Source organism: Thunnus albacares, chromosome 19 (assembly GCF_914725855.1).
Source record: "Thunnus albacares chromosome 19, fThuAlb1.1, whole genome shotgun sequence".
In the NCBI taxonomy this organism is placed as follows: Eukaryota; Metazoa; Chordata; class Actinopteri; order Scombriformes; family Scombridae; genus Thunnus; species Thunnus albacares.
Window position 1 is genome coordinate 19,097,195 of NC_058124.1, and position 23,724 is coordinate 19,120,918.

Below are 23,724 nucleotides of genomic sequence, written 5' to 3' on the forward strand. Positions count from 1 at the left end.
TGGAAAATGGTTACCAGTAAAATAAAGGTTGTATGTTGGGCTAAAGCCTTTTAACAAGGCTGAGATTAGGAAAGAAGAAGGAATTTCTATGTGTGATTAGTATGATTTTCTTTAACAGACAACAATCTGTACGGTAACCTTTCAAACACATTGAAGTCTACATCTTCTAGATTAATTGTGCAGCCCTGCAGTTGCCTCAGACCCACATCTGAGACTCCTCATGTCTGTAAACTCAGATCTCTAACACACCAAGACATCAGGGGGAAAGCACAAAAGAGCTAGTCACACGACAAAGGTGATAATTGAGAAAATGACATAACGTGTCTCACCTCAGCACCATGGGACAGACTCCTTTTCCTGAGGGCCGGGGAAGGCTCGGCTGATCGCAGAGGAGTCAGACCTCCGTTCTTCAACTGCTCCCCTGAGGGCGACTTTGGTACAGTCCACACAGGAACACCATCTGAAAAACGACAAGGGCACTGTCAGAGCCATGTGCCGGCTTCTAGTGAACAAGAGTGGAGGAGGAAATAATGGGGATTTAAAACTATATGATGTAGATTTGTTGATTTGTGTGTATTAATGTGCTTGATTTTTGTTAGGGATGAAACTAACAAGAAGAATCAAAGAGGGATGCGGGAGAAAACTCGATTTATTTCTGACATTTAATATTAGGTCTCAAACTGAAATGAGGGTGTGTGATTGACAAGAGACTAGACACCAGGAAATTGCACGCGTGTGTGTGTGTGCGCTTGTGTGTCTGTTTGAATTTAATATTTGTTCTGTGTGATATCCTGGCCTGTTGCAATGCAATGACTCAACTCAGGTCAAACAAACAGAAATGACTAGAAGGATGATTCATGTAGACTCTGAGCCACAAACAATAAAATCTTTCACAGATATAGAACAAATCTAAACCTTGTACGACCGCATATCATGACACAGCCTTCAAACAATTGTATGTCAGTTGCTGTAGTTGTTCGGGCATTTAAAAATCAATACACAATCTGAAAGAATTGAGCCTCTCTGGACTGCCAGAGGTGTTGATTCAACTCATTCTGGAGGTTGTATTTTGCAGTGCTTTTAAGGAAAAATCCCTTTGTATGCCTTTCAGTGAGTCAGTGTTGTGAGGTACAGCAATGAACAGCTGTTTCTCTTTGCTAGTGCTGTTTTACTGTGAATACATCATCATTATGATTTTTGAGACTTTTCTACATTCCATATTTAACAATATTGCACTTATGACTACTGCTACTGTAAATCAAAAGGCAGCTACAAGAGTTGAGTCTTACACTATAATGTAGCATACAAATAAGCAGGATGTGGAGGCTTAAGAGACATCAAACTAAGCCTGGCTAATAATTCAATATTATCAATGTTGTATTGTGAAGATATGAACATTTTGTGTTATTGTTTTACAAAATTTTGCTGTCCAAACTAATGTTTCTGAGCAAAATTAGCCATTTAGAGTTTTTTCTGATGCCAAGCATGACAGTGGAATAGGGCCACAACTAACTATTATTTTTATCAATTAATCTGTTTATTACATTTTCGATTGCTCGGTTAGTCATTTGGCCTACGAAATGTCAGAAAATGGTGAAAAATTTCAACCACTGTTTCCCAAAAGCCGTGATGCAACCTCAAATGTCGATTCAGTTTATTATCATAGAAGACTAAAGAAACCAATGTTTGCATTTAAGAAGTGTTAGTCAATTGACTAATCAACTAAGCATTGCAGCTCTACAGTGGAATACCACATCGCTCTACATCTAGCAATCACTCATTTTTAAATAGTTTCAGGCTAAATTGCAAGTCCATGAGAAAATTATGTAATGTAGCATGATGAAAAGTCTCCAAAATCATGATGACTCATGCTAAACATAGGAAAACAGATTACCTTAGAGGAACAATGGTTACAACATTGACTAAAGGCTCCTCACTAGACATCTGCTTAACAACACTACAAACTACAGCTTCAAAAACAGACATCAAATTCAGTCCCCACCTCTGACCTTCACACTTCATTAAATCTGTATTTAATGCAGGGCTATTGTACTGTCAGATGTTTCTGATATTTCCTCCAGTATGAGCAGACTCATCACAAATGCTTGCATTAAGATAATGTGATTTGCAATTCATATGAATAAACCTAAAACCAAGAAGCAAGTTTCTTTTTTTAAAAGCTTCTAAAATACATCACAGTAATAGATCACATTTCAAAGTACTGCTAATGGAGTGGTACCAAAGGCCCTTCTCATCTCCAATCCCAGCTCCCAAATTGGGTTAAAGGTCTAATGCACCAAGAGGCCGATTGTTGATATCCATTAGCGAAAAGCAAGCTGTGCTGACACAGGTCGGCATGCTGGTGAGCCTGAGGCTAGTCTGTCTCAATAAAATGCACTGAAATAGCCCTCAGGCCAGGTCTCTGCTTTGGTCAACTGACAGTTTGACTAACAGGAACGTGAACAGTGTAAGTGAACCTCCTCTGGTGATACTGGACTCTTGTACAGTGGAGAAATGAGCGGGGGTGGCTCAGCCTGAAGGCACAAGTACAGTATGTGTGAGTGAGTTAATACTGTGAAAATTGAATTTTTGAGCTGTTTTTGAAAAGGTTATACTTGAGACATTTTAAAATCAGTGGTTTCCTGTGTGTGTGGGGGGGGGGGGGATCACTGCAAATAGTGTTTGTGGTAATAATAAGAATTTCTTATAAGCAGGTAGCTTGCTTTGCAAAACATTCAGCTTCTTAAAAATCCAAAATAACAGATACATCTTCTTTGAGACTTTCTCTTTGAGATGTCACAATGAAGCACCAGAAGTAGAAACTCTCAGTGAGAAGGGGGGTATGTGGGCCATTGGATAGAGGCATGCAAGTGAATCAAAAGGCTGGCGCAGATCAAACAGTGGAGAGACAAACATTCATGCAATAGATGTTTCCAATGGTTTTCCATTGCCTTCCATTTCTGGGCTGTGACATTGTTTCAGATTGTATGATGTTTTCACATCCAACGCTTACCCCTCATGTGTCTGCTGTTCTTTTTATTTTCTCTTAAATAAGAAGTGTCATTCACCTCTCATCTCCATTTTTGTGAATCAAGGTACTACTTCTTTAAATTCTTCATGTTTAACTGTAAGGGGACTTGTTTGCTGGTGGCAAAGTAAATTAATTTCCTTTATGGATTTTCATTCCTTAAAGGAAAATATTCTGGGTAAGTGGAGGAAAGAGACAGAGGGTTGGGCTTCAAGCTCTTTATGGAGGTGACAGAGGGAGAGAGGGGGATCCAAAAAGAGCTAGAGCGAGCAGCAAAGTTCCTCCATGACATCAGCTGATAATATGTTGTCTGGTTTGTGACTGGCAGGTTTCTTTGGTGGGAGTTTACAAAGATCCTTTAACTTCCTTTGACATTCTTTGCCATTACTAGAGCTGACTCAACCAAGCGGTGCTGGTTTTGTAGTAACAAGGAGCCCGGAGGGACCAACGTGCCAGCCAAACTCAGTCCAACCTCATGCTCGGCTCACTACCAAAGACTTAATTTTCCCATGCAGTGGCAAAGCTTTCCTGTATGGACGTAATTAAACCATTAAACCAACCAACCGACCAGCCAGCCACTCCCTTTATCAGCTGCATCAAATCTGGATGCTGCCAATGCCGATGAGCCACACTACTCATCACTCGGCAAAACTGAGTATCCTAACAAAAATCTCCTCACTGAGGTGTGGGGGGTACATGCCGGAAGCAGGGAGCAGCTGGACCCCCATAGGACTTATCAGCCAAACAGCGGAAGGAAAGAGTTTTGTACTTGCGGCCCGGTGGTCCCACTCCACACCACCCCCTGTCTGAAGAACAGGTACAGGGCAGGGTGACTGTTGGCGCAAAGAGAAGACCAATAAACTGTCAAGGCCGACAGATTGGCTGGAATCCGGCACCCATCCAAACCCAGACTCAAAAGACCTTCCCAAAGTCATAGATGGAGGTGGTTTAAAGAATACTCCACTGTAAGCATACACCGGTAGGGCTTAAAAGATGAGATTTTGTAGCTTGCTCCTTAAGAGGACGACAGCTTATGAAAGTTTGGACTCACAGCAGTTACAATAGATTTCAATGGTAACCCAAATGCCACGACGAAAACATGCATCAAAACCATCCATCCTTCCATTTTCCGCCACTTATCTGGGTTCAGGTCGCAGTGGCAGCAACCTAAGCAAGAAAGCCCATACGTGTTTCTCACTAGCGATTGCGAGATGTTCCCAAGCCATATGGAATACACGGTATAATTCCTCCAGCATTTTCTGGGTCTGCCCAGGCTCTCCTTAGAGTTGGAGATGTATGGAATACCTCCACATGACGGCATCCAAGGAGGTATCCAAATCAGATCCCAAACCACCTCAACTCACTTCTTCCAAGTAAAGGAGCAGTGGTTCTACTCCAAATTGCCCTGCAAAGGAAATTAATTTCGACTGCTTGCATCTGTGATCTCATTGTTTTGGTCTTAACCTTTATGAATCCAAATCATCCATAGAAACTTCCCACAAAACCTCTGCAGCAACTTCTCCACTGCATCCGGTAAAGCTTGGAAACTATATGGAGGCAATAATGTGAAACAGAAGTAGCTCAATTAGCAAAGGACTGGCACTGTTTGGAACAGATGAACAGCAGAGAAGGGAATTGCTGTAGACGTTTGAGAACTTTCTATGGACAGTTTTGGCACATATTTTTTTGTCTTGACCTCTGAGTTGCCATTGGGATCCATTGTAACGGCTGTGAATCCAATCTAAACTACAGCAGCTACAAACTATACACCTTTCAAGCCTTCAGACACTGATTATAATGTCAATTTTCAGAGGAGTATTCTTTTAAATCAAATCTACACCTCCCCGCTGAAGAAACTTTAACTGTGCTGTTGTTCTACAGTAATTTAGAGAGTGTAAAAGGACTACATATTTTCTCAAGACTAGGGAAATTAGAATTGTTCCAGAGTATTTGATGAATTTAAGGGTATGTTAACTCAAGTCGACACTTGTCCTGTATTTGGAGTCTACCTTCCACCTTTAGGAATTGTTCCTTAATCCTAATCCTTTGTGTTATGCCCATAGAACCACCCTCAGGCTGCAGAAGGTTTAAATCGAAAAAACTTTATTGGATCCATAATGATCTGGCACAAAGAGGGTTAAACATGGCAGAGGTCTGACATTTTTAGGCACCAGTGTGGATTCCTTTGGCAAAGACTTAATCCTTTGAGGAGATTTAGAAGTGCATAGTATTAGCCTTTATATTTAGGTTTACTCATTCACACATAAACCCTGATTTTTTTTCTCTGGCATGCATGTAGGGACATAGTCTGAAATGCTTTCAAGAATTTTGTAAACAATATTGACGATTAAATCATATTCATACACACTTCACATTCATGCTTACACTTGGCACTACGATTTTGAGGAACTACTGGCATTTCAACGCAACTGATGACATTGAACACAACACAGAAATGAATGGAAAATCTGTATCAATAACCACAACACAGAACAAACAACTAATTGCTACAAAACAAAAACATAAATGGAACAAAATAAAACAATTTAACACACAAAAGCACTAAATACAACATTCAACAACATTTACTACACACATTGAAGTTCATGGTACCCATCAGGCAGGGACAAGAGCCACAGTCCAGCTGCCCCAGCTGGCCCTTGCCGCTGATGCTGGGCTCTGGAAGAGGGTACTGGAAGGACAAGGGGGGTGGGGGAGATGGGGGGGTCGGGGGCTCCAGTAGCAGGACTGGAACGGGGCCCAGGGCGAACTCACCGGAGGGGGCTCCGTGATTGCGCTGGGAGGCCTGGGACTGAGGTGGTGCCTGGCTGTGGCTCTGGGTCTGTTGGAGGATGGTCAGGCACTCTCCCAGACAGCTGAGGGTGGCGGCCGATGTGGCTTTGAGCAGCAGCAGGTCCTGGTCCAGACAGGAGAGGGGGCCTTTGGTAGGTAGTGAGTCAATGGACTGGACAAGGTTCTTTTGTTGGCCTTCTGCTTGGGACATCACCTGGCAGAGAACAGTGATGTAAGGCATTAAAATACATAGTCAGCTGTTAAAATATATTAACAGCCAGGGGTCATGATTCAAATTACCAGTGAGCCACTGATGTGAAGGCATAGATCAGATTTTTTTCACATAATATGGTATCAATTACTCAAATGGAGGCTTGGATGTGGATGTACATAAGCTGAGGCTATGAGCCCTGTAACTGGATCTCTTAGCCAGCCTTGCCAGATAAACTTTTAAGCCGCAATGCAACATTAAAAACCATCCTAGTTTGAGGAACTGTTGTGACTTAAATGTTCATTAGAAACGCCCCGTTTGCTACTGATTATTTTTGTATGGCACAGCGCCAGATGGCTGAGTAATCAATGAGTGAGTAAACTGGTTTATGACCCAATACCTGCAAAACTGATGGCATTTCCATCATTTTGTGCTAGCAATTACTCACATGCTAAACTAAAATGTGTAGTAAACATTATACCTGCTAAACATTATGTTAGCATTCTCACTGTGTTCACTTTAGTGTTTAGCTTAATGCATCAATGTGTGCGGAGGTGCTAGCATGGCTGTATCCCATAAAATAAATCAAACCCAACAATGAATTGATCCTACTAACAAGTATTGCCTGTGTATCCAAAGCCTGAGCTAGCTTTTTTCTATGTGCTGTAGACCTCCGCTGTTGTCAAAAAACTATTAAAAACACATTAATGAGCCACACTGTTGCACTGGGTGACATTAGGCACATTAATTTATTTTGAGTCCATCCCACATAAACCATTCTGCTGCTGTAAAATACTCACTAGAGCACCAAATATGTATTCATTCTGCAACTGAAAATAATCCCCCACAAATATATTACTAACTCTGGTTTGAGTAACATTTCGTTACTACAGTGCCCAGCTGTTTTAAAAGTGAAACTATATTTGTGACCTGTTTTTTAGGATCAAACAGGGCAGGGAAGTTATACTGTAAAGTATTTAGAGACAAACTTAGACATTATGGGTTTTGTAAAAAATTCAAATAATGTTAGCGTCATCTTTCCATTTCCATTTTTCCACTTCTGACTCATTAATTGCAGACCTAATTAGAAGTGAGCCTGGTGTTTCATTGGGATGGGATGTGTCATCAAATTCCTTAAAAAGTTGAGACTCATTAAAACACTAAGCGGAAAATTAGGATTCATTTTCAATAACTGATCTTTTCATGTTAGCGTATAATTTTGAATCAGTCATATGAGAGGACAGAATAGAGAGGTTGTATGAACATAGATACACACAAAAATATACTGTTTAACTGTTATACTGTTTAACCAATGTGTAGGAAGTAATAACATTTAATTCTAGTGGCGTCACCTCAGCAACTGAGCTACACAACCATCTGCTCCAAGAATGGAGTGCCAAAAAAAAAAAAAAAAACAGCTGCAAAAACTTTTCAAACAAGACAAGTTCTCCCCTATGCTCCGACAGACAGAACATTTCTTACTGTGAAAATTATTTCTGTATGACTCACCTATCAGAGTCTAAATGTATCACAAAAGGAAGAAGACAAAGTTGGTTCTCGCTAGCGGGTAATAAGGTTCTCTTGGGGCTAATGAATCTGGGTTGTTTATCAGCCTGGAAATGTTTTATTCATTAATATTGTATGGCTTCACCACCACTCGTCCTCCGCACGCACTTCAAAAACACATCTGTCTCCCTGCATCGGTACACAGAAGTATTTTGGAGTCACTGAAAGCTGTTGAGCTGGTGTTATATGTGGCATAGACTTTCACGTAAAGCAGCAAAGAGCTTGTCCAATTATTCAGCTATTTACTTGGGTCGGATGTTGGAGTCCTCAGGCAGACACAGCTCAAATTTTTGTTTCCAGTTGCTGTTATTAATAGATTCTCAGTGTTCAGCATGCTGATACTCTATCTTTTTCACAAGTGTCCTTCAAATAATCAGAACTTGCTGTTTCATTTCACATTTTTTTTTTATAGATAAAATCCTTGAGACCAATATTTGTGACCAATGAAGGAAGGACATGATTTCACTGTACTTTATATGTTCATATAAAGCTGGATATTATTATATTATAATTTATTACATTTCTATATTATACTGTGACAAAATTCTTATATCAAGATATCACAGTTCACAATCCTCATGTTTAAGTGATAAATCTGGTTCGGTCAGAATCTTGAGAATATGTATTTTGCAAATTCAGTATTGTGGTTTACTAAAGTGAAAGCAAAGAGTGCTCCAACATGCATATCAATGCACAAAACTGTAAGATTGAGGGAGTTTTGAGTAAGGAATGAGAGAAAAGCTGTTTTGCAGCCACTTTTGTTGAAAATGTGACTTGAATATAGTGAGAATATGGTTGGATAGCAGAGAAGTGGATTATGCTGCAGAAACGACTTCATCAGTTTCTACTGATGTTTTGACACCTTCCCCATCATGAAAACTGGTCACACATAAAATTCGTAGTATAGTCTGACTGATATTGCATTTTTGAGACCAATATGGATATCCGAGAGTTTTAAAAAATACCATAAAGATGAGATTTGAGACCAAATACATAGGATACTTGACAGATAAAAGATACTTGTCAGTGTTCTCTAGCATAATGGCATCACTGTTTCAAAACTACCTCAAACATACAGTAACTTTTCTTTCTCTTATTTCTGCACAGCAATTTCTGGTTACTTACTAGTCAACATAAACACAGATGCTGATATGTCTGCAATGAGCTAGTCAATATAGCCCAATATCACAAATTTGCCTCAGGGGGCTTTACAATCTGTGTAGCAATATAACATCCTCTATCCTAAGATCATCAATTTGAATAAGGAAAAACTCACTAAAAAATGCCTTTCATGAGGAAAAATAAAGAAACCTCAGGAGGAGCAACAGAGGAAGGGATCCTTCTTCCAGGACGGACAGACATGCAACAGATGTGTATACAGAACAGACCAAGAAAGCAAAATTACAGAAATACAGCTTAGACAAACAGGATGACAAAATTATAGGTGGATTCATAACATACTGGCCAATACAATAGGCCAGAAAAGTCACTGTTCTGGTTCCAATTCATAGCATGTGCCGCAAGTCCAATCACACCAGTCTCAGCTTTGTATGAAGGCAAATTTAACAATTGCCTGCCAAATCTACAGGATGATTGTTTAATACTGAAATGCACTTTGGTGGGAGTATCCTTTTATAAGTACATATAGTCACATAGATATTGAGGTTATGTCATAAATATCTACAACTTTCATCTACATATGATTCGATGTGAAAATGCAGACACAAAAGTAGACATTGGCAAGAAGTATAAATGCAATGTATAAATTCTTTCTTCACTAATAACACCAGAAATCAGAGCTGCCTTGGGGTCCCTTTCAACTAAAGGTGCTTTTAGCGGATGACAATCTAAGTTGGCGAGCAAAAGTGTTGCTATGCAACCTTAAATAACTCAAAAAAACCCATAACATGCAGAATGCTCGAAAATAACACAGCCATCAGGTTTCATGGAGTTCAGAAAAATGCAGCCACCTTTTTTTCAATATAAAACATGACATTTTTATACAAACATGAAAAATGTGGTGATTATAAATATATATCTATAGGTGAATAGATACAGGAGAAAAAGTAAAAGCCAACAATGACATAAGGTATCATATCTCAGTAATGGCTGACTGAATAAGGACATAAGGACACACACACACACACACAATCTCTCTCACACACACACACACACACTCTACAGACTTTTGAAGGGTCCTTATTGTAAACTGTCATCAGGCTAAAATAAATACAACCTAGCCTCAAGTGGGCAACATGAGTCACCTTCAAGGTACCAGAGCCACCTTCAAGTATCATTCAAAAACAGACACACATACTTAGACACATGTGTATGTGAGTGCATACTCAAACACACATTTATATAAAATGCAAATTTCTTTTCTTGCTACAAAATTTTTCTTTTCTTTCATACTGTAAATTTAAACACAAAATATCTCAGAAGTGCAACAATACAGACAATAATAAATATACCATTTCCTATTTATATGAATATTTCTATAGTTACATGTTGTATGTACATAAATATTTGGTTTCTAAGCAAGTTATATGGTTAGACATGAACATAAAAAAGCAGCAGACTGCTGCTACAAGGCTATAAATCAGTGAGCTTACAGTAATGGCAGCTCCCCACCACCACAATCATACACATACACACAGAGCTCTCTGGAGCCAACAGGACCAGTGCTGCTTCCAGAAATAGCCTAACCCCAGTGATCCAGCTCTGCCGCGGCAGTGTAACTGCCCAGTGGTGCTGCTGCACCGAGAGTCGAGGCGTTTGATGAGTTCACATCAGTCGGCTGTGACGTGTTGGCTGAGGAGAGACGGTTATGTGGTCTGACTCCCACCGTCACACATTCAACAGACAGACAAATGCATGCATGGATGGACAGATGGATAAAAGGTGACAGCATGACAATGCTCTGTACTTTGAACATAAGACTAAGAGCTCATCCATATGTTGTCATTTTAATGCTGCCTTTCAGAGGAGTTAGTGCTGCTATTATTGCAGTAGTAGAATCTGAAGATGTTTAGTCTACACTAGACTTCAAAGAAAAGAAGATTCCAGACCAAATTTTCTTTTCTTGATAAAATGTTTTATAAATCATGTCTTGAGGTTACTCCTACATAAAAAAAGTAAAAAATTATGTTTAAATGTACATTTATAGTGTATTTTGTGAAAGATGTGTTTTATATATGGCACATCATGAATACATACAAAACATAAACATGTGATACTAAACTACCAAATCATAGTATGTTCTGATTACAAAAACGTTTTTGTAAAGTACAGTAATGCTGCATTCATCTAATCCGGGAGTTACTGTGATAAGAATCCCGCTTGTAAATAGTGCCAACATTCAAGTCATACTTATGACTTGGAAATATTTCCACAAGCTCTCATATATAAAACCTGGTGCTAAACAATACAGAAGTACCTTAAAACCAAACAAACATGGTCGCCTCACATCAGCCACAGTCTGCTGTTCAACCATTTTGAGTTGTCAGATGATGTGAAAGCTCACAAGTCATAAAAATGGAAAACTTTCAAATCTCTAATACCCGTCGTGTATGATATAAACACAGCATTACTTCAACAGTAAGTGAACTCATTGCATGGAAAAAATAAATAAATCCCTCATTCATTTCAATGAGTCTGCTGCATTTTCACAGCCGGGTTCTGACACAGAGGGGTCCGGCAAATAAATACAGGGACGTCCTCATCCAGCTAAAAAGTTGTACCTGTCACAGCCTATCGTTTACCTAGCATTTGCCAACTTGGAGGATTAAGTCATTGTTGCCTTCCCAGAGTTGTAAAACTGCTGCATGTTTTGTCGTCTGATAAGCAGTCAAACTTGTGGTGTTACTCAAACTGGCCACGACGCAACAAGCCCCCTACCAACGCAGTCCCTTGAGGGTTTTTAAAGCAGTGCTGATTTAGGTCTGAACACCTGGTAAACCTGACATACGCTTGTGGTTCTCTGTCACATCAGAGGTCAATATGAATCTCTCCTTTTGTGAATTTTTTAAAATATTTTTGCATTCTGCACATCCTGAAATACAAACTGAGTTTTAAGTAAAAAAAAGTCAAGAAGAAGTCTGTAACTAAAAGACTGGAAATGTATTAAATAGACTGTGCAGACTCTGGATGTGCAGAAGTTATTTGTACAGCTAGTTATTTGCACCTCCTGCACCTAGCAGAGCCTTTAAGCCAGGTGAGCGGTGGCTGCTTTAATCCTATTAAGACAATAACAATCACATATTTATTGAACTCTAACTCTGTGCTGCATCTGTGGGCCTCCTGCCTGGTGTGAGGACGGTTCAGTGAGTGCTGGTGGGACGTGAATCAACGGGGCGGAGCTGAGGAGGCGGATCATGTCGAGATTCACTGATGTGCAAAGACCACTTTCCCTCCATGACAGTTTGAAAGAGAGCCAAAGTTGTGTGCAACTGTGGCAGAATGGAAGAGGGGGGAGGTATGTTACGGGAAGTAGCAGAGTGGTGTTTACGAATATTATCAGTGATAGTGACCAGAAAATAAATGGGATGTACAACAGAAAGATCCCTGATGCTGCTGTTTGACCATAAATCCACCAATAATCAGCAGGCAGCAGGTTTTTGGTCTCTACTGTGTACAGCGGCGCATAAATCTCAGTGCAAGCAGACTCCTTTACTGTCGACTTCAACATCCCCTGGCCATGCGCCAAAGCCGTCAGATAAGTTTATGGGCCTGTTATGAATAAAGGAAAGAGAACAGCAAACGACGAGGGGAGGGAGGGACGGAGGTCGGAGGCTGAGCGAGGAAGCAATAGTGGATGTGGAGAGAGATGAGGAGAGAAGCTAAATGATGGCAGATAGTTCATGAATCAGGTCACAGGAAGCAGCAACCCGATTCTTTTGCACCGAAAGAATGTAAGGCCAAACAGAGAATGAATCACACATCACAGAGGGCCTTGTTTCCTCCGTCTGTGGAGAAAACACAAGCACCAAAGGAGTGTTTGTTTTGCTTAATGATCACACCATCTGCTCGGTATTTACTCAAACTGTCCCAGGTTCACTTGAGGAGACAGACTCTGCTCCTGAGAGGTGAGAAATTATTCCTCACTCACACTGGTAGCTAGTTGCTCTCTTTATGTCACAGAGTGAATCATTTAGACGAGATATTCTTAGTGCGATGAGACAGACACACAGCGTGGCGCATCTGAGTGGGGAATTTAACAACTTGAAGCCAGCCAGGTCTTCAATGAACAAGAAAGGCATGAAAGAAAGAGCCTTGCATGAAATATTGATGCTCCTTCAAGAGTGTCATCACAATGACGAGCAGAGAAACCAGATGAAATGTTGAGGTAAATGCCAAGTTTTTAATACACTGTTTAGCTAACGATTTGGCAGTCTACTCCCCTACTGTTTCAATTATAGGAAAGGGGACACAGTGGTACAAGGTGCTTAAATCCTATTGTGAGGTTTCAATTACATGACAGGGTTTTTAGGCAAGAAGTGGGTCTTTTTTTTTTTGCCTGTGGTGTACTAGAACGTCCTATTTGGCAGACTCGTACAAAGCTTCTTTGTCCCAGTTTAAGATGAGAGTCGTCTTTGTTATTCTGAAGCCTCGGCCTGATAGCTACAGGTGAAAGATTGCTTTCATTTGCCTGCAACCTTCAGCTGAGCAGCAAGGTCAAAACACTGTGCTAACATTGCCTGAATCAACACCATTAAACAGCTAAACAATTAACAAGTATATAGATAACAAGCGCTGAAATAGTTATTCAATAGACAATAAGTTATTTATCGAGCAAAAATGCCAAACAATTTCAGCTTTTCAAATGTGAGGATTTGCTTTTTTCTGTTTTATATCACTGCAAATTGAATACTTTTTTGGGTTTTGGACAGTTTTTTGCATAAAACAAGCAATTTAAAGATGTCACCTTGAGCTCTGGTAACTTGTATTTTTGCTATTTATAGACTAAATGATTAACAGAGTCATGAAAAAATATTTAACACATTAATCAATAATGAACAAAATTATGTGAGGTAATTAAATTAATTGGTTTTTCACGGTGTAATACAGGCATGAGTTTGACCTCGGTCAATATTATGATTAAATTACTTTCAAAACAATTTTTTGCCTCTATTTGACATTACAAAGTAAATTAATTTAAATTTTGTCTATTTATTTCTGGATTCATTCATTAATTTGTAAATGAAATTATTAGTTCCTGTTTTGTTTTTTTTAAATATCATGCAATAACTGTTATAATTTGTGAAAATGCCTATCTTACATTTTGTTTGGTAATCAGATTATTGAACTATATTCTGCTGGTCAGAATGAGTGATAGATATTGGGGCTTCCTGGCAGCCTGGTGGTTATTATGCCAACCATGTGATTGCAACATCACCAGTTTAATGAAGGCCAAGTATCTTCTCTGCATGCCTCTCATGCAACTTTGTGCTGTCAATAAAGGCTAAAGTGCCAAAAAGAAAATCTTTAAAAAGAGCCACAGACAGTCATAATAAGGGGAATATACAATTTGTTTTCACAGTTGAGCAGCTTACACCTAAACTCAAAGACCAAAATGGAAACAACTCAGAAACTATCATCTGGAGATTAAACATTTTCCATGATGGCAGATTTGACCTCTTCCCTGTCAGCTTGTATTTCTCTCCTCTGTGCCAACAGTTTACATACACAAGTATTTTACATTTAGAAAGCTTCTTGTCTCTCCTTGTCCATGTCTCCTTCTCCTTCCTAACTGCTAAGTCATCTTATCTCCATAATTCAGCGGCCAGATGCACAGCTGCCTGGCAACGGTCCGAAAAGCACATTTCATTTCTAAACTAAAAGGGAGAAAGCAAAAATGCTTCAGGTAATGGCCATATAGTACTTTGCCAGGCAGGCATGCAATCATGTCTTCATCATGTCTTTATCATTTTCACTTCGCAAACCCAACTTCAAGCCTAATCTTTCGCAATTAATCACTATAAACCAAGTGCAGACAGGCTATTAAGAGGAGGCAGGGGGGAAAAAACAATCTTCTTTTGAAAGATAAGCGGAGAATAGTGAATGACTGCACTGAGTGTATGGAGATGTAGCAGATGAGGACCAAGTGGTAACCAGAACTGACAGGTCTGGTGACTGAGGCGGAGAGAATTAATGAGGATTTCAACTTCAAACTAAGTCACAAGCTGATAGGAAATTTCAAGTGGAGGGATTTTTAATTAACTCAGAATGTGCTTGCAGGTCTGTAAATTTAAACTCTTATGGAAATAGAAGAAAACTATTAAAAATGTACAGGTTTTACTCCTTACATTCAAGGATTAGCAGGTCAGAAACATAAAAACGTTCAATATGGATTAGCTTGCTGTCACATTTCCCTCATTCATCACCTTCACAATTTACCCTCTTGGCAAACGCTGACACTTTTACATCTCATATGTTGATTTCTGCACACGTTCACCACACGGACCACGATTCAACGACTACGCCGGCTCTTCCCTATGTCACCAGCCATGTTAATCAGTATTGATATATACAGCAAAAATGCCAACAAAGCTGAACTTACAGAAAAGACAGAGTACACTGCAGTCAGTGTCAAGCCTGCCAGGAAGCTATAAATATCTGCTGAACTCACTGCACCAGTGTCCTACCTGAGATCAGTTAGGCCAAAGCTTCTGAAGACGAAGGCCATGCAAAATGAAGCATAGTTTTGTGGAAAAGGTTTCAGAGTCTGGTCCAAATGATCAAAAAGGACAAAGATTTCTTGAGGAACTAAATTAATGGCTATGTTTTTTTCCCTGTTCAAATCCAACAACTTTTTTCACTCAAATTCAACCTTAAGGTGTCAGTATGTTCAAAACGAACTAGTTCCTGTATTTTGTCGTCTGACCACGTCTGAAGGCAAAAGTGATTATTGCTGTTCCCAATGCCACACTCAAAGGCCTGCCATCATAGAGAGAGACAAGATGATAATTGATTGGATATGGGGATAAAGGCACCACTTTTTGACCACAGACAGTATATAAAGATGGACGTAGCGAAGTGTGACGTCATCCATTGGTTTGCATTGGAGCCGGCTTAAAGCCCAGAGTTGCTGCTTATCGTCAGCGCCATCTTTTCCAGTTGGAGCCAGGACGATCCATTAAACTTAAACTTACTGAAATATTGCGACAATATTACGACTCAGAGTCCAAGAGCCTGGGAGAGCAGCAGCTGAACGAACTGTCAATCACAGCTGTCAGTCAACACCCACATGGCAGACATCAAAGCTACTACACGTCTTCAAATCTTATTAATGGAGCAATAATTTTCAAAATGACCAGCGATTGAGACCATTATATCCTGTTGAAAAAAATGATTGACTTAGTATTTCTAGAGAGAAGTTGGCACTTTTTGAATAAGAGTCAAATAGAGCCAGCATCTAGCAGCTGTTGGCGTTTCACTTTGAAGTACTTCCGCATCGGCTTCACAGTCAAACGATAGCAGTTGCTGCTTGTTTCGGACAGTCTTTCCAAGAAAACATTCATAGTGTTGCACTTGGTTGTGCATGTGAAATTTGACGAAAGTAATTGAAGAATGGACGACCGACAGATTGCTGGTTTCTGAAAGTTACAGAAATTGTCAGATGCAATTCGACCATCCATCGACCCTTTCGATTGAGGAATACTGACAGCACAACATCTCTAAAAAAGAAGACCAACAGAGAAACCCAAGCACCCAAAACTCCCAAATTAGCCCAAACTATTGCCTATTTAGATGAGAAAAACAGAGGCAAACAATAAAATCATTACCCCACCTGTGTCAGAAACACAGTTTACATTCAAAGGTCCTGGTTCAACTATGACCTACTTTGACCTACTGCTCTTCCTGAGCAATGAAGATCCATACTGACATTTCAGGTGCATTCACTTTAAGTTTTTCCTCCAAAAAAAAGTTGTTTAGCTGGTTTAGATAATCTGACTTCTTTACAATGTGTCTGATCATCTGACCGCTTGTTCCTTGCCTTGTCTGGCAAGTGATGTTCCAAGAGCTTAGCAGTTGTCGAGTACAATGTTATTATAAGCAGGAATGAAAGCCAAAACTATGAAAATAAGAGCCAAGTTGTAATAAAATGGAATTATCCTTTAAAGCCGTCTTGCCAAATCAAAAACGTACACCCACGAGTCTGCCTGGCATTCTGAGTCTAAAGGCCAATGGTTAAAATATCGTCATGCCTTTGAAACCCACCTCTTTGACCTCCAGCAGCCGTCCTGGGTACTGACTCTTGGCCCGCCGAGCTGCAGCCGGAGATTTGTGGTGGGTGATGGTTACGATGTTGCTGGGTGAGGCCGTGTGCCCCAGGTGCCTCTGGGAACCCGGGGATGAAGATGGGGTTAGGTGGGGGAGGAGGGAGAAGCTACGGGTCCGACCAGAGGATGAGGAGCCCTGGGGGAGGGAGGGGATGACACACACAGAGAGAGAGTGAGTCGTGTGGAAAATTAAAAGTGACAGGAGTGTGATAATGTCAAGACAGAGAAACAATGAGGACAGGGGAAGATTTTTTCTGAATTATAGAAACTTAGAAGAACTTGGGTCATCTCTGATAAAAGCCAAGTGTCCATAAGCAACATAATATATTTAGCCAGGCTAGCGGCAGGTCTGTCTGTTGGTCAGTCCACTATTAGATGGATTGCCATGATTCCTTCTGGATACCTTATAATAACATAATTAGTGAGCCCCTGACTTTCATCTAGTGCCATCATCAGGTCAAAATTGTAATTTCTCCGATACTATACTTTGGTTTTATTACTAAATAACTGGAAAACTAAAGACATCCCTAATAGCCTCGGCTGTACATTGTGTTCAGTGCTAATTAGCAAATGTTAGCTTACCAACACACTGAACTAAGATGAATGTGGTACACTCTATACCTTACCTGAAATATCAGCATATTAACTTCTAGCTCAAAATATCATTGTGCTGCTAGTTTGTAAAACGTGTAAATATAGAATTAAGGCCTTTTAAGGTATAAATTGAGGTATGTTTTCATGGTTTTTGGTCAATTTTAAATAGAAAAAAATCTTAAACTGTGCAAATAATCCATTTAAATTATTTTGATGTATTTAAATCCACTGATTTATCCATTAATTATCTCATTAAAAACCCATTTAAAATACCTTAATTCCATCACTATTAAATGGGGAAATTAATTGAATTTTAAGAAAAAAATGGAGGGATTTGGTTTCATAATAAGCAAGATGTACAAATTTTGAGAACTCGATAATCTTCCCTGTATTTCCTTTAAAATAGTTTTCATCCTGACACAAGCAGTTGAATTTGATAGAGTATATATGTCACCACTAGTTTGAGAATTGAAAAGTAAAGCTGAACTGAGCTGTATTAAGAGGTAGTCACCCCTTTGTTGTTTTGTTTTGCAGCTCTGTGCACCACAGCTAAAGTCACATCACATTCTTCATTTTTATGCCTCTTTCGCTTCCCCTCTGTGACTCTTGTCTCTTCAGTTCGCTGACCTCTGTGCACACACAGGCAGCGATGTCAGACCAGTATTTCTCTCTTCTGTCTTTACTCTCCATTAGTTTACAGCAGCGCACAGAAACTAGGCACCAGAGATTTATCCCTCAGAAGAGCACAGAGGTCTGGTCACTGCAGCAGTGAAAATAAAATAGATCAAATAAACAATTTCCACCCCAGAGCACTGCTCACTGAAAGGGAAACAAATAGCCTACGTTTTTTCGCTTTGCGGTAACCCAGGAAATCAAACCTGTGACTAACATGGCATTGAAGAAACGGCCAGTAGTTGGCAGAATGTATTCAAAATTCCCATACATGATGGCAATAGAGGATGGTTGCTTATTTTGGGCCCTTGTGCATTTTTTTTTTTTTTTTTTTGATAAATTGCATGCAAAAGCACAAGAAATCATCTTAATGTGACCGTAAGATCACCTCCCTTGTGATTAGATACATCCAAACACAAAATAGAGAGAGTTATAGTAGGTAGGTCCTTGTGTAATCATTTTAACAGAAAATAATCAGCTTATAGCAGAGAACACTGTCGTATTGTGCAAAGCTAAGCCACGAGCCGTGAGTAAGCAGAAAAGGAAGAGTGTTTGGGAGTGTGAACAGAAAGACACGCTGAGGTTTTGTCCTCCATAACTGGCACAGATCCCCGAGTGTTTCAATAAAGTGGAGCAGAAAGAAGGCGTCCAACCAAGAAAATTCAACAAAGAAAGGGAGGGGAGTGGTGGTGATGGAAAGAGGGACAGAGATGCAGGAGAAGTATCAAGCACAGGTATGAGGAACATACTAAATATATGGATTTTAGTGTCTAAATTGGGCCTTATATGAACAAACCAAAGATCTATGAGAAATGGGTCAATACATGTCATGTGAAGGACAATTAAACGTGTCTAGAAGTGTATAAAAAGTATTTTAATAATCATTTTGATTAGGTATGACTGAGCACATGAGTGTACGATCTACACACTCCCTCACAGACTCGACTCGGGGGTAAAAAACAAGTCCTAACGCCTGCTACTTCACAGGTGCTCTGCTGTCACTCGGCTGTGGGCGGATTTGGCCCTGCGTGAGGCAGCGTGGGTAGATGGTACAACGGTCAGCTGCTGATATGTCATTTTCTACACTATAGGGAACAGCACTAATTACACACAATTAGGTATTCAGTAATAACACTGGCCTAGAGTTTCACATGGGTTTTTAAATACCTCTACACAGATACTTTTAGAATAAAATTATCAGCTGACAAATGTTTTGCCAATATTAAATATAAATATTTTCCTGAGGAACCTCTGAAACATGATTGGAGTGTTAAAACTTGAAGTCAGTGTTAATTAGTGTCAGTGGATTTCCTGATTTTCAAACTTATACCATACCCTCTGCAGCAAAACTTGATTTTCAAGCCCAGTATGAACAAACACACCAGTAGGCAAGGGTCATAAAGCGCACCCATTCAAGCAGAAATTAAACAACATTAACAGTCCAACTTAAAGTCCACTGTTTGACTCTTCTTGCCCTTGCTGTCAGGAGTTGTGTGCGTGTAGCCTGAAAGCAAAACAGCACATGGTTACTGGCCTATTTATGAGGCTGCTTATCAGCTTGATAACCTGCAGCTGTGCCTGCAGCCTGACCAGGTCTCCACCTGCAGCTAGCTTTAAAACCACACCTGTCTGACACACTTGCAGGAGGGTGGACATAATAACTGCAACATCAATAGGCATGTTATCAAAGAAAACATTTTGATATGTCACAGAAGGAAAAACAAAGGTGTAAATAATAAAAAATAATGAAGGCTTAATTCCACTTGGCTTCCTCATGTTTCAGGGTCTTGGTATTGTGACACTTGAATAGAACTGAGCCATCGTTAATGTTATTAGTTACACTTGTGCTTTTCCTACTAGGACAAGTCAAAATGTTTCAGATTTAAAAAAAAGGTTTGTATGTGATATCAGTGTATGTGGAAGTTACTTTTAATATTTTTTTGTCAAGACTGTGTCAGAGAAGTGTTGATTCAACTTTATGGTCATTTTTGAGGCCATTGTTTGTGGTGTAGTCAGGGCTATCAGGAGGTCACATGATAAGGAGGTCATGTCCACAGGAAGGATATTTCTGGAAATAAGTGGCACTAATCACACAAAGAGGACTTTCCATTCTACAGTTACACATTTTTAAGGCTGATTCAGGGATGTTTTATATTAAATGTCTCCAAAATGAACTGTTTTTTGGGCAAACATTTAAATAAAAGAAGGGATTTTGTATTCTTCACCAGAATTACATAAAGTATCTTACAGTGGAGAACATTAAGACCCAAAGTGAGGAGATTACAAAAAATATAGTTGAACAATCTTTGAATAAATAAAATGTGTATATTTAATTTTATGGAGTTTGTTTTTAGGCTGGTCAAAAAGTTGTAAGTGACTGTAGTTCTGCTGGGGGAAATTTGAATGTACGACCTCAGTATTGCTAAAATCCATGCGACAGCCCTGTGTGTTGTATTGAATTGCATTATGCATTATATGCAAATTTGTGTCCACCTCTCCATGCATATTCTCCTCAGTACTCTAATTTAACAACTCTATTCATCCCTTTTTACTTTCAGAAAGACTTGTTTTGCCCCCAAGGCTTCTAATCATTCTTTTCACTGCAAAACAAATGTGAAACTGAAACCAGGACAACTTAAGTTAGCCTTTGAAAGTACCTACATCACCACAACATTACCCACTTTAACCAACTACCTGTGGGGCTCAGCTGTGGCTGGAAAGTGGCACCGGATACACCGGCTTCGCTGACTCCACCATCTGAGACCTCTGACATATTGGTGGTGCTGCAATGAACGAGGTCAAACTCTCCGATGTGACCTCATGAGAATCTATAGAAAGCTCCGGCCAGAGAGATGTCTGCTCGTTAATTTAGGAGTTATTGCTTTATTGAACGAGAGGCTTTCTTTCACAGCGCTCCAGTAGACTGTCACTGTAAATACAGTATGTCGTTATACAATGCATTACGCTGTAAACTGTAAATGTAGACTCTGCATTTTTCTTGTGTGCTGCAGATAAAATCATTGTGGCTTTGATGAGATAATGTCTTTTTTTAGTTCAACCAAATTAACAACAGAGCGGTTGTTGTTAATCTCCAGTAAAATGTGATCAAATACGGAATTAAGCAGCTAAGTTGATTCTCGGCCTTGCAGACAACAAAAAACAATGAAAATGTTCAGATTCATTTTTTTTCTCAGAACTATAAACCTGCATTAACTGATTTTTTGGCCACTTAGGGGCAGCCAAAACCAGTTGTGAACACAACTCGTCACTTTTTCAATTGATACAGCGAACTTCTTAGCAAACAGTTGCTTAATTACACATCCAACAGTTACCAAGAAACATTATCATTCATTTGAAGACGAGTTTGAATGTAAGTCCAATATTCACTGTCTTTTTCACTCTGTTTTTGCTCTCTATCAACTTCTGGGGAAAATATCTGGCTGTTTAGCTGCTAAATGCTCCACTATTTTCACCAGCTAGTCGCTAACTGTGTCTGTTTGCTGCTTGGTGCACAGCAGGTAGTGTCCAGTGGGTTTTTAGAGCTTTTTCTCTGAAAACAGCTGCCTGCTGCTATGAGAGTGGTGAGAGTGAACCAAAAGGTAATTTGTAATTATAGAAAGTATCGATTATAGCCGCTTTAAGGCAGAGGTTCCCCCATTTGCTACCAGGTCACAAGGGAAAAAAAGCTGAATAATAATAATACTATAGGGTACAGTAGGCTATTTTTGTAATTACTATCTTGAACTCGGTGCAGTCTGTGCTGTACTTTTTCTCATCACTTCGTCATGCCTCGGACAACAATAAATTGATTTCAAATTACATGTAACTCATCAGGATGCAGGTCATGAAATCTATATAAGGGCACCACTGAGTGCTGAGAGTGAGAGGTCTATCTGTATCTTTTTATAATTTAGTAAGTAATCATGATGAAAAACAGCACAAATAAAGTCTTAGTTTGTTTATTTTTTATGTTTTCCTGCTCTTTCTCTTATGTCTGCTCTCTCTGTTTCATATTTTCTCTGTCATTCTCGTCTTCTCTCATTCTCTAACTTGTAACTAGGCTAATTTGTGTTGGGAGGATAAACAGAGAGATGATGCCTGAACTAAAACTTAAATGATTTGTAAGTCCATCTGCTAACTCCATCTGCTGATGAAGCTCATGTAATATGATCAGAAGCTCTAGAGGAGCTATTAAAATGGACCTTGAGGTTAGATAGTGAAGCTTATAATATTCTACTGTGTTAGAAAGGTGTTGATTCAGCTCCATGGCTACAGCTTATGAAACAATTTTACAACTGAACAATATTTTCAGGTGTTTCTGCATTTTTGTCCATCCAAACGTCTATCCACTATCAACCATGTATTATATACGCTGAGGAGAAAAATACCACACAAATCTATTCTATCGCAGATTAGTTCAACCTCATCAACTTCAAAATAAGTCCTCCTATGCCAAATTTGGGACCTATATTTACAGCATCTGCACAGATGAAAAGTATAAAATACGTCAGCAATCTCTATTCAATTATTTATAAAGGCTCACTGGGAAGACGGTCCTTTGCCTTTTTTTTGTAATAAATAAATCCTGCTACACCTTTTCCGCCAAAGTGGTCTGTTATCAGAGATGTAGCCGAGCCTCCACCGCTGGCTCCCTCATCACCACAGTTACTGCGATAATGATCTGAGAGGCAGACAGCGCAGTCCAGGGAAGGATTAGACCACAGCAGTGGGTACAGTTATAACAGCTGCTGCTGTGGCAATGCCCCACAGTCACCGAACAGGAACAAAAAGCCCACTCAGCTCCGCAAGGCTGAAGAAAAGAAAAAAAAAAAAAAGAGAGAAACAGTCCTTCTTCCTCCTTCCGCTGTTCCTTGCTTACCCAATTTTCTCTCATCTTTTGATTGCTTTTCTCATCACGGCTGAGCAGAGTAATTGGACTTTCCTCTCTCTCCAGCTGCTCAGCAGTTTGAAGTGAAGAAGAGCTACATGTTGAATAAGCGGGCCGGCAATGAGGTTGTAGTATTTAATCGTTTTAAAAAGACACATGGAAGTAGTATTTTTGCTAAGAGTAGTCGTCACGGAAAAGAAAAAACAACACTACAGGACAGAGGGCGCACTTTTTATTTCTGATGTTTAAAGGTGATGCCTGAAGGTGAGATAAAGTCTATCTTAAGTAATTTTGGATGTGTGTTTTTGTATGTGTGGTGTCTTACCAGCATCTCCTGGCCTCCTCCTGTTTTTTCCACACTCAGGTGTTCATCTGAGCTCTTCAGCTTCCTCACCTGAGACCAAACACATAAACAGACAGTGACTAATTAAAAAGGAAACGCATGAATAAATAAGTAGAGGAACATAACAGATGTTGATGTTTCCATACAGTACAGGGCACAAGGCATCACTGAGGGGTTTGATGAGTATGAAAATGATGTGAATCATATGCTTTTGCACTATATGTCAACCCAAAGTGGAAGTAGTTTATTATGGTGGTGCTGCATTTTCACAAAGCTAGGATTCATACACACAGATTAGTATCCTGGTTTTGATCTTAATTGGGATACGACATGTACACAGAACATAGT

At 39.6% G+C, this 23,724-nt stretch overlaps 1 protein-coding gene across 1 annotated transcript in view; it reads right to left on the reverse strand.

The window, feature by feature from the left end:
* Positions 1-23,724, reverse strand: part of LOC122969702 (oxysterol-binding protein-related protein 10) — a 79,992-nt gene that overhangs the window by 28,160 nt on the left and 28,108 nt on the right. The window contains exons 4-7 of the mRNA XM_044335625.1: positions 23,359-23,427; positions 16,818-17,015; positions 5,804-6,035; positions 330-460 (exon numbers count right to left, since the gene is read on the reverse strand). Coding sequence (XP_044191560.1) covers positions 330-460; positions 5,804-6,035; positions 16,818-17,015; positions 23,359-23,427 — 630 coding nt within the window. The remainder of the gene's footprint in view (positions 1-329; positions 461-5,803; positions 6,036-16,817; positions 17,016-23,358; positions 23,428-23,724) is intronic.